Source organism: Mustelus asterias, chromosome 3 (assembly GCF_964213995.1).
Source record: "Mustelus asterias chromosome 3, sMusAst1.hap1.1, whole genome shotgun sequence".
In the NCBI taxonomy this organism is placed as follows: domain Eukaryota; kingdom Metazoa; phylum Chordata; class Chondrichthyes; order Carcharhiniformes; family Triakidae; genus Mustelus; species Mustelus asterias.
The window spans coordinates 41827886-41840338 of NC_135803.1; the positions used below are offsets into that span (position 1 = coordinate 41827886).

At 43.3% G+C, this 12453-nt stretch overlaps 1 protein-coding gene across 4 annotated transcripts in view; it reads right to left on the minus strand.

Moving 5' to 3' along the window:
• Positions 1-1346: 1346 nt before the first annotated feature.
• s100p (S100 calcium binding protein P) overlaps positions 1347-12453 on the minus strand; it is a 45144-nt gene continuing 34037 nt past the window's right edge. For 2 of the 4 annotated variants that reach the window (XM_078202214.1, XM_078202205.1), the window contains exons 3-6: positions 8211-8306; positions 7438-7605; positions 5027-5222; positions 1347-1831 (exon numbers count right to left, since the gene is read on the minus strand). In XM_078202214.1, coding sequence (XP_078058340.1) covers positions 1544-1831; positions 5027-5222; positions 7438-7605; positions 8211-8306 — 748 coding nt within the window. In that variant the 3' untranslated portion in view covers positions 1347-1543. The remainder of the gene's footprint in view (positions 1832-5026; positions 5223-7437; positions 7606-8210; positions 8307-12453) is intronic. The other 2 variants (XM_078202228.1, XM_078202222.1) reach the window with 1 other exon arrangement.

The window sequence follows — 12453 nt, forward strand, 5'->3', positions numbered from 1 at the left end:
GAAATCCAGGGGCCTTCCAGTCTCCCGTTGGCAGGAGGTCCTTCCAACTGCGCTCCATTCTATCCGCTCCCTCCTGTGTACGGCAACCAATGCTACTCCCCACGAGAGGATGTTCTCATTCCCTCGGAAGTCGTCCTCGGGAACCTCATTGCCAGCCTGGTTGACGTACCCAGGACCCGTCCTTCTGCGGCGACATGTGAGGGCTCACAAGTCCGACCCCTTGGTCGAACCGGTCCAACTCCTCCACGCCAACCCTCAGTATGCCTATGTGGCATATCCTGACGGGCGAGAGGACACTGTCTCCATTAGAGACCTGGCGCCCGCAGGGGACGTAGCAACTCCTGTCGCTCCTATTCCCCCAGTCACGAATCCACTACTCCTCATTGCTTCCCCAGACGTGGCGCGGTCAGCACCGGGACCAGTGCATAACACTTTTACTCCCATGTACAGCTTGCCTGAGACTCGGAGATCGGCGCCACCATCATCACCACCACCACCACCACCAAACGTTCCAGGATCCCCTGCACCATCGCCTCACCAGGGCCGGCCGGCCCGGGAGTCCTTGAGGGGACAGCCAGACGTTGCTTTGGAAAGAACGCCACCACAAGCACCTGCTCCGGTTTCGCAACCGGTGTTGAGGAGATCGCAGCGTCGGTGCGGTCCTCCAGACCGTCTGGACTTGTGAATTCTGTGAATTGTCTGTTTATTTGACCTGTTTTTCTTGCACCCCGCCACCTTTTGTTCTTAAAGGAGGGGTGAATGTGGTGAACCATCGTTGGTTCACCACTGGGGGTTGTTACTATGTTACTGTTGGGCTAGGGTGTTGTTACTGTGGGGGTTGTACAATGTTGTTGGGTTAGGGTGTTTACCTGTTATAAGAGTTATCATGGCACATTCCAGTGGGGTCCTGCCTCCGGTGGCGAGGTATAAGACCCCCTGCTCCGGCAGGACCCCTTCAGTCTGAACTGGTGTATTCGTGTTAGTAGTTCCATTGTTACTCTATTAAAGCCTTCAATACCGAAGCCTTGGTTCCATGTGCTTATTGTCGCGCATCAGTACTTCACATCGCGGCCTTAGAAAAAATGGATTGAAGGTACATTATTTCAAAACATGTTTTAAAAATCTCCCATTTCCACATGAAAGTTGTAGAAAACACCATAATAATCATGAGTAAACAGATGGGATAAATGTTAATGCTAATAATTATGTAAGTGTTTGCAAGCACTGCTTTCATCTGCTAACTCATTCTAAGAATGTGACTGTTTATCGTGCATTAACACCTCTGATTTTGGCTGATCAGATTTTATGATTATAGTTATCCATGTGCAAATTATTAGTAACACATTGCTAAGTCATTGTTTAATTGTGGAGATACTTGAGTGCATTTTACATATTTTGTCAACAGACGTTCTAATAAACATCACATGAAAATGTGTAACAGAGATAAGGAATCGTTTTCTGGTAGCATTTTGGCATAGCGCTCTTTGACATAACTATTTTGAAGAAACTTTGGTGAAAACTAGCTTTTTTTTCTCCAGGCTTTTCATTTCTTTGTCTGCAACTGTTCCTTGAGCATAGACAGGTACTGTGTCAACTTCACCATGACAATAAGTACAGTTCCACAACCAAATATAATAACAGGGCAAATAAAGGAATGTAACAAAGCTTTAGGAAAATCAAATCTTGTCAAGAGTACATTATTTTGTTTTCCTTCTGGGTCGTAGTAGCAAGGAAAAGAGATAGACTGGAATTGCGTGTTGTTGTCTGTTATAGAAGCTATTAGCATTTCAGTTTCTGAATGATTCACATTACACTTTGCAGCACAGAAACACTGAAAAAGAAAAAAGAAAGAAGATTCATTTTTATCTTGCAAATTTAGAGAAATCAACGTGATGATTCACAGCAGCTAAGTTTAAAAGACAGCACATAATTTCCCACTGAAGAATTACAATCTATAATGTTGTCCTGCATTCTAAAATGAATGTAAAGTTGGTAAAGCTGCCTTGTCACTTGCCCAAACCCGGCCTTGGAAGACCTGAGCCATTTCAGGTTTGGAACTCAGTTGAATGTAGTCGGTGAGCGATGGATGCAAAATGAATGCTCTGCTGCAGCTTACCAATTGTTGTGGGACAACAAATTATAAAATCATACAATGGCTACAGCACAAAAGGAGGCCATTCAGCTGATTGGTCCTTGACAAGGGCAATTCATCTAATCCAAGTCCCTCACACCCACTCCTCTGCTGAGCCAGCTGGCAGTTTAGGTCTATGGGGAGATCAGATACCAGAGTGATGCCAGGGTGGTGGTGCGAGAACAGGGTGGCAGGATGTGGGAATGCGGATTCTCACTATCCATATATTTCAATGCTTCTCTCTATGTGTGGGATCAGCACTCAGTAGGTTAAAACAGCTTTTAGTTCTGCTGAACAGAAATGGATTGTAAAAGGATGAGAAACTGAAAAAATGGGAATGTCACTCAGCCATGCTTAAAGGGGCTGGGGCATGTTCATAGAAACCCTACAGTACAGAAAGAGGCCATTCGGCCCATCGAGTCTGCACCGACCACAATCCCACCCAGGCTCTACCCCCATATCCCTACATATTTTACCCACTAATCCCTCTAATCTATGCATCCCAGGACACTAAAGGGCAATTTTAACATGGACAATCAACCTAACCCGCACATCTTTGGACAATCTATAATGTTGGTTTGGTCATTGCGTTTAAGAGTAATAAAGTCATTGTGCTTGGGTGTACCATAGATCCATGTTAATGGAATCTTGAAGGAGGCTGATGAACATAAGTATCTTGTTGAATCCATCTTGTCTGAAGTTTGCATTGTGTGTCCTTACATATATAATGTAGTTTAATGTGAGAGTGCATGCAATGTAGTGATCAAAAAGGTAGAATTGGTACATAAATGTTTACAGCAACCACTGTAAATGGGGGCACCAAATTATAGAATCATACAATGGCTACAGCACAAAAGGGGACCATTCAGCTGGTTGGTTCTTGACAAGAGCAACTCATCTAATCCAACTTCCTCACCTCCACTCCTATAGTGCAGTCAGGTTGAAACTGTGAAACTTGAAATTTTGAGCTTTTGTAGTGAATCGTGAACTCAATAATAAAGAATCATATACATAGAGTTGTATGTTTTGATGAAGTATTCATGTTGGATTGTACAACACAACAAATTTGTTGCTACAACTGATGTTTGTGCTTAATTAATGAAAAAATAAAACAGGAAAGCAGACAACTGAGTAAAGAACTGCAGTATTTTTAGAACCAGATACTTGTCCCGCATAAAAGAAAAAAAGTTTGAGTTCTCTTATAGAATAGCCAATACAGATTAGCCTTCCCAATACCTGAAACATGCTCTGCTTATTTGTACTGCAAAATGACAATTATAGAATCATAAAATCCCAAAGCACAGGAGGAGGCCACTAGGGTAAATGTATGGGGTTACGGGAATAGGGCCTGGGTGAGATTGTGGTCACACAATATATAGACCTTAATTAGACATTTAAACAGCAGAAAAAGCCAGAAAAAGCCATTTGCCCATATACAGGTCCACCTGAAATTGCATCAGGGAGATTCTGCCTTCAGATTCCAAAAGGTAATTGAGGGCTTCTTCCTCAATTTTCAGCTGCTGGCCTCTCAATTTATACCGAGAAATGGGTGGTGTTAAAATTGATCACATTTGACAATTGTGGTCACAGACCTTTGGACACGAAAATAGTCATTTTGCCATGCATGCTCTGTTTGTATTCCTTGTACACTTTTTACTGAAACAATTTTGCAGCCATTCATTTTTAAGATTTGAATTCCCTGTCAACCTGAATAATGCTCTTGAAAGCCTGTGGCATTGCAATAGTGTGAAAAATTAATCCAAGCTACCCCAGAAATTGTTCAAATACCTCAACTAGTGGAGCACTAAACCTATAAGAAAACCAAATTCTTGCTGGCAAAAAGATCACCATTAGGTGTTGGATTGGAGATGCAGGCTGTGGAGAAACACATCAGAATGAGTAGGACTATATTAGACCTAACGAGCATTCAACAACCTTAGAAGTTATTTTCACTTTGGATGCGAGCAGAAAACTGGCATTCGTAGATAGACTGCCCATTCCACACCCTGCCTGATTGCTTTCCTGGTTCATTAAGAAAGATGAAAAAAAATTAGTCTGGTTGCAGTGGCTCCTTTGAAGACTACAGGTAAGGGTTCTCTCTGTGAGACAACACTGGATAGATTGAGCTCAATGCATGACCTGCCTGTTGATCCTCAGAAATTGCAACAACAGAGAGAGGATTCCAATTTATAATTTAAAAATGGCTTTAGGAAATGGAGTGGACTGTTCATTTTTAATAATAACCCTGTTATTATGCCACAGGCATTCAAGAGCTTTATTCAGGTACAGGTAAATAGAGAATCCAAATCTTAAAAATGCCCCGCTATTTTCTGCTGGCAAAATGTAACCTTAGATTACCAATAATGTGTCAGAAAATTGTTGCATCCTTAGTTGACTCTATGCTACATTTCAGGAACTTAAATGATAGAAAATGTGCCTGGATCCAAACGTGAAGCTATATTTTTACTCTTTATTCCTCTCATACAATTTAGGGGTGAGTTTCTAAATTGTGTTCCTGGTGGTGTGCCTTGCATATAAGTTTATATATAGGAAGTTCAGATGAATATCATCCATGATTTTCCAAGCATTAAGATTAATGGTCAGGAACTTCCTGATATTTCTAGGAGGTGTGAAGTTAAACAAGCAATGATATAATTTATCCTGTTCAAGCATTTTCACAAAAGAAGATAAATACATCTTTACATCCAGCAAATACACGACTAGTACATTATTTTGCCCTGATTTGATCATCATATATTGCCAGGCCGTGATCTCTTCCTTGCAATACCACCATCCATCTCCCCCCCCCCCCACCCCCTCATTTGTCTCAGATATTCATTTGGTTGGCTCAGTTTCACTATCAAGAAAATGAGATCTAGTAGCATTGTTTCCTACCTCAGAATTGATGCGTACACTTTGTTCTGAGTGGTGTAGCAGAGCCCTCAACCCTGAAGAGGACAGGTTAACATATATCTGAATGCAAGGATACTGCGATGGCTTCTGACAATTTGACACACAGTTCTGCATGCAATTTTTGCAGTTTGTAATTCTTGCTTCAAGAACAGTACACTGTGATTCCGCATTCCAAACACTAAGCAACACAAAGAAAAACTGTAAGTTAGAGTATTGCCTTTGTTTCTTCAGTTAATTAATGGTGAGCAAAACGATTTAGGGCCCGATTCTCCCATCCGGACAGGCACGTTTTTTGATTCGTTGGGCTGGGACATGCACATGTCTGTCATTTCGCGAGATTTGCACATGCATTCCCGACGCATGTGCGTCTCCCACAGCTGGAGAGCAGGTACAGTCGGGACCGCGCTGGAAACTTGCGGGCAGATAGGTAAGTCATTTAAATCTGTTTTTAATGTATTTTAAATGTGATTATCGGGCCCGGCACGGAATTCTCCTGATAGCATCTCCCACCCTGCCAGGAGTATTTCACTCTGGCGGGCTTTAGAGTGGCTCCCCACTTGCGGGGAACTAGTGGGAGACCCCACCGGAGTGAAGGGGGGCTATCGGGGCTCCCCAGGGGGTCGGGTGGCGGGGAGTGGTGCCCCCTGGGCATGGGCACCCTGACAATGACAGCTTGTGCCCCCAGCATTGCCCAAGGGGCAAAGCGCCCAAGCCCAGGGGCACCTTGGCACTGCTCAATGCCCGGTGGGTGCTTATTGCGGGCAGTACCAAGAGGGTGGGGGGCCCAGTGCCACTCTGCAGATAGGATCGGTCGGGGCTGGAGGGAGGCCAGTGATCGGAGCTGGCTGGGGGGAGTGGGGTCTGCCTCCCAGGAGGATGGGGTGAGGGACTGGAGATTGCGGCACTCCATGACAGGGGGGGGCGATTGGCCCGGGAATGCTTGTGTCGACAGCGATTGGGTTGTGGGGGTGGGGGGTGGGGGGGGGGGGGGGAGCTGGGGAGGCACTGCAGGGGTCCTGGGCTGGCCAGCGATTGAGCTGTCCAGCTAACTGCAATCTGACAGATTGGGGCCACTACACATGCACAGAGGCCCGGAACTGTCAGACTCTGGCGTGAATAGCCACCCCCCCCTCCCCCGAGGTTTTAATCATTGTGACCTCTGCAGTGCACAGAGTGTGGGAGATTCGAGTCTGAATTCCCACTGAAAAAACTATCGTGGTTTACACCATCTTTCTCCCCAATTCAGCACTTTGGGCGGCACAGTGGCACAGTAGTTAGCGCTGCTGCATCACAGAGCGCCAGGGACCCAGGTTTGATTCCCAGCTTGGGTAACTGTCTGTGTGGAGATTGTACATTCTCCCCGTGTCTGCGTGGGTTTCCTCTGGGTGCTCCAGTTTACTCCCTGAATGACGTGCTAGTTAGGTGCATTGACCCGAATAAGCGTTGGAGTGTGGCGGCTAGGGGAATTTGACAGTAACTTCATTGCAGTGTTAATGTAAGCCTTACTTGTGACTAATAAATAAACTTTAATTTTAGAATTTTTTTGGGAGAATCGGGCCTTTATTGATCCAATAATACTTCCTGTAAATGAATTTAAATCCATTCCATCATTCACACAGTATGAATTTCAGTTTTGTAACTGATATCCAACACCAATAATTCCAAAGAGTTTATCTAAACTGCAAAAGTGTAAGAATAAATTTTCTAAGGGTTTTTTGGTTCATAAGGAAATAGATAGTCAAGTGAAAATTTCATAGTTTTTTTGAAAAAAACTCATTACATATTTTGTGAATGATAATAATTGGACAATGAACTTAAACACTCTAATCCGAAATCGGGTCTTAGCTGTAGATTCATGCCACAGGCTTCCTGGATCGGAAATGTGGCTGGCAGGGGTGTGGGAGAAACTATTAAGTCCTTCATTTTTGTCACCTTGCAGGTAAACCAAGGACCTACATTAATATGATATTTAGAGATATCGATATTCTCTGTCCTTTGTCAGTGGGAGAATATAGCTCAAAATTGAGTTTAACATGGAATTTAAGCTATAATTTTACCAAAAAGATTCTCACTTTATTGTACTTCTGAAATGGGACACATATACACATTTTTTCCTGAGTATTTTATGCCAGTCCTGCACAGTGACAAAATATACTGTCTGTTTAATCTTCATTTCAGCATTGGTAATGCAACCATACTGTATACATTTGGAGGAAATTAAAACTATTTTGAATCAATCCAACATTATAATTTAGTTACCTCATTTTAATTAAAACATACTATATGTAATTACTTAGCTAATTTGGTTCAGAAATTGGAGAACAATGTTTATTAGTTCTAACACCATCTATTCAATATGCAGATCCATCAAAAATAGATTTTTTTTCCAGTACCTTGCGTTGTAGGATTGGACCAGTTTTGTTCCCAAAAGGAAGGCAATCACTACTGAACACACCAGCATTCCCAAACCCAGATATATGGCCCTGTCCTCTCCTGCTTTCAGGGGAGAAACTGCTTTCCATTTTTCCAGAGTATCGTGCGCTGTTCTTTTTTTATAGTTTCTGAAATGCAAGCAAATGTGTTAGTATTGCTGATCTATTGCTTGAGGTAATAGTTTAGGGCCAGTGCAGATTTCTGTATACTTGTATTATTAGCTGTCGAGTCACAGGCGTAAAGGTTGACATGTCCAGAGTATTGGCTCACAATTGAAAATAAGCAGATTGAAAAATAACGAATTAGTGAAACACAGGAGATCAAATAGACAGAGAACCCCAATCGATCCTGGCACAAGTGCCAGGATTCACCAGCTGGAGACCATACCAAAATATGCAGCATGACGGGGAGGTCACCTCATTTAAATAGCTTCGATCATCTCAGTCTGCAGTCAGGTGGAAAAGGACATAAGGTACAGTTGGGGGTGATGCTAGGTCTGGAGGAACAAAGAGAGGAAGGATGGGTGGTGCCCCCACCACCCCCCACCCCCACCCTGCCAATTGTTGTCTGAAATGTTCCAAATAGTTCTCTGTACAAGAAGGCCACAAAATAAGCAATGTTTCATGAAAAGTGCATGCATATTGAGGATGTAAAGTTGAGCATTATCTGGTAGATTGGATGGTAAATTATAGTTTTATATTATATAAATAGATGATAGGTAAATTGCTCCTACCGAGAGGCGGCAGAGACACGACCGGCCGAACGGCCTCCTTTTCTGCAGTTACAATTCTGTAATTCTGATTCTGTATGCCTGTTACTAGTTACATCACTGCCAATATAAACAGACACAAAGTGGAAAGTTGATGGTAAATCAGAAAATAATATTTTCAGATTAATATTAAAAAATATTTTCTTAACCATCATCTCCAGATTATACTAGTACAAACATACCTTTGGTTTGGTTTCATCTGCCTTCCTAGCTGCCAACTCAAGCTTCACCCATAGGTGTGCAAAGCTGTTGCATTAGGGCCCAGCTGCCTCTCCCCAAGCTGAACTTCCTTCCCTGCATTTTTTGCTACCAGTCATCTTCCTCATCTCTGTGACATCAGCGTATATTCTGCTCCTATCTCTCCCTGTTCTGCCAAAACTCTAATCCATGCACAAAATGACTAGATGATAAGGCTATTAGACTCATTCAAGTTCATCTGTACAGGTCGATGTTAACACTTTCTACCAATAACATCATTTGATTTCCAAGTGAATACAGCATTTTTGCCTCTGCTGCTCTATCTGGAAGTTTATTCCACCCATTTTTGTATGAGGAATTTCCTAATATCAGTCCGAAAATAACCTATAATTGGTTTGAACCTGTGACCCCTTTTTTCTACTCCCATGTGGTGCATGTAAAATAATATTCTGAGTTAATGTTTTGTATAACTTTATCAATTTAATATACTTGTATAAGATACTTGACAAAGTCCCACATGGCAGGTTGGTTAAGAAGGTTAAGGCTCATGGGATACAAGGAGAAGTGGCTAGATGGGTGGAGAACTGGCTTGGCCATAGGAGACAGAGGGTAGTGGTCGAAGGGTCTTTTTCCGGCTGGAGGTCTGTGACCAGTGGTGTTCCGCAGGGCTCTGTACTAGGACCTCTGCTATTTGTGATATATATAAATGATTTGGAAGAAGGTGTAACTGGTGTAATCAGCAAGTTTGCGGATGACACGAAGATGGCTGGAATTGCGGATAGCGAAGAGCATTGTCGGGCAATACAGCAGGATATAGATAGGCTGGAAAATTGGGCGGAGAGGTGGCAGATGGAATTTAATCCGGATAAATGCGAAGTGATGCATTTTGGAAGAAATAATGTAGGGAGGAGTTATACAATAAATGGCAGAGTCATCAGGAGTATAGAAACACAGAGGGACCTAGGTGTGCAAGTCCACAAATCCTTGAAGGTGGCAACACAGGTGGAGAAGGTGGTGAAGAAGGCATATGGTATGCTTGCCTTTATAGGACGGGGTATAGAGTATAAAAGCTGGAGTCTGATGATGCAGCTGTATAGAACGCTGGTTAGGCCACATTTGGAGTACCGCGTCCAGTTCTGGTCGCCGCACTACCAGAAGGACGTGGAGGCATTGGAGAGAGTGCAGAGAAGGTTTACCAGGATGTTGCCTGGTATGGAGGGTCTTAGCTATGAGGAGAGATTGGGTAGACTGGGGTTGTTCTCCTTGGAGAGACGGAGAATGAGGGGAGATCTAATAGAGGTATACAAGATTATGAAGGGTATAGATAGGGTGAACAGTGGGAAGCTTTTTCCCAGGTCGGAGGTGACGATCACGAGGGGTCACGGGCTCAAGCTGAGAGGGGTGAAGTATAACTCAGACATCAGAGGGACGTTTTTTACACAGAGGGTGGTGGGGGCCTGGAATGCGCTGCCAAGTAGGGTGGTGGAGGCAGGCACGCTGACATAGTTTAAGACTTACCTGGATAGTCACATGAGCAGCCTGGGAATGGAGGGATACAAACGATTGGTCTAGTTGGACCAAGGAGCGGCACAGGCTTGGAGGGCCGAAGGGCCTGTTTCCTGTGCTGTACTGTTCTTTGTTCTTTGATTATCTCTCAATTCTCTCCCCAGCTTTTCAACATGTATACTAGTGACTTCCTTCCCACAATGTCACAGCTTTTTGCATATGCTGATGATTTGACTCTAGTTTTCCAGGTTAAAGAACTCCAGGACAGTGAGAAGATACTCACTGAAGATGTACACTCTCTGGAAACCTACTTCAGAAAATGGAGACTTTAATCAAACACTGCCAAGACTGTTGTTTCAATCTGCCACCTGAACAACTTGAAGGCCAGGGGAAAGCTTCACGCCCAGCGCTGTGGCTGATCACTCCAAAATACCTTGGCATCACTTCTGACCGTACACTACCCTACCAGCAATACCTGCAGAACACCGTAGCCAAGTTCAAGACAAAAGTGAATCTTACACGAAAACTGGCAGGTACCACCTGGGGCAGCAAAATCAACACTCTCTGCACTGCTTCACTCACCCCGGTCTGCACAGTACTGCTACTCAACCTGGCTCAGCGGCCACCACACAAATGCAGAACGAATCCACCTCCGGGAAACTATGAGTTTAACTTCTGGAACATCAAGACTGATACAGCTTGAGTAACTTCCTGCACTGACACATACTGAAACTCCTGATATCCGCAGGGAAAACAATCTCCTCAAAAGAACACCACTAGCTGACAGTTTATGAAGCACTCACACTGATAAAGGATTTTTTAAAAAACATGCACAGTCTGAAATCCTGTAGTCCCTAGATATTCCACACGCCACAAACTGATGACCATCCCATTTCTCGATGCCACACCTCCTGGTTGACTATAAAGATCACCAACCGCAACCAGATTAGTGACACGAGTGGAGAAGTCTCAGATTGGAACCTTGCACAGAAAATCTGGACAATTCTCAACTGCTTGAGGACAGGCCATAGAAGATGTGACCACTTGTTCACATAATTGGAACATGAGGAACAGCACAATTTGTGACTGTAGCCATCCAGGTCAGACCATAGCCCAAATATTGAACTCCTGCCCCAAGAGATCCATTTCTCATGCAATCATTCACACAGCATTAGCTGAAGCTGTTGAATGGATTATTAACCGTGACATTAAACTCTTCATTAGCCATATGAAAACAACATTTCTCCTTTACAAACTGAAAAGACCAAATTGTCTATCCAACATTTCCCTATATATCAGATGCCTGATATTGGGAATAGACTACAATGAACTTGTATGCACTGAGTCCAACATTTGAATGTCTCCCATGTTTCATGCTGACCGGAAATGGACACAATATTCAAGGTGAGATCTGACCATATATAGTTTCAACTGCACTTCCTCTGATTTATATTTCCCCCGTGTAGTTCAACATCCTTTCAGCAATGTTGGTTGCGGCTCTGCATTATTTGGATGTGCTTAGCTCTCAGTCGAGACCCTAAACTCTCTTTCAGTTTCATCCTTATCAATTTCATCTCCATTTATGGAATATTTGAGTCACTCATTTTCTTTAATAAATGCAGCTTTTTACATGTGTAGACATTACATTTCATCCACCAAGTATACATTTTGTCCCAAATTTATTCTGGCAGAAAAGAATTGCAGGGCCGTTTCAGCTGATTATTTTAAGGGGGGGGATGATGCAGTCTAGTCAGGGATCAGTTGGACCGTTCATGAGGACAAAACATTTTACCTTGTTAAACCGTATATTTATACACCTTTAACTAAGGGGCAGAATGAAGTACATAAAAATAATATTACACTTAAAATATAATGTATTGTACAACATGTTCCTTCTATTACAAATAGTCAGAGAATTAAACCAGCAACATTGGAATACAATGCTGAGTGTTAAACATGTGAAACTGAGATCACAAGTGAGCTTTGCGCACTAACAGTGGGAGAGAACATCCATCTGGAGTGCGACACAAGCAGAGTGAATGTAGGCATCAGGAATTTGGAGCTGAGTGGGTATTGAATTGAATTGAACTGGTAAATATTTCGCTTTCTTTGCAAGTTCACCTGAAGCCTGATTAGGGCCTCAATAGGTGTGAATACATTTGAAGTTGAACTGGTGTGTGAGTCACTTCAGCTCTTTGTAAGAAAGGGGCTTGAGCATGCACTCACAGTGAGCTTTGCACATGGACAGTGGAGGAGAGAACAACCATCCGGAGTGAGACACAGCTAGAGGGAGTGTGAGGATCAGAAACTTGGAGCTGAGTGGGATTTTGCTGCAGAGGGGAAAGAGAGGGGTTTATGCTTTTTCTCCTCATCTTCTAACTTTTAAGTCTTCAGAGAATGGTCCTGCCCTGCTGCAGTAGTAGAGGACACAAGGAAGAGAGCTGATTGGTAAGTAGTGGGCGGCACGGTAGCACAGTGGTTAGCACTGCTGCTTCACAGCTCC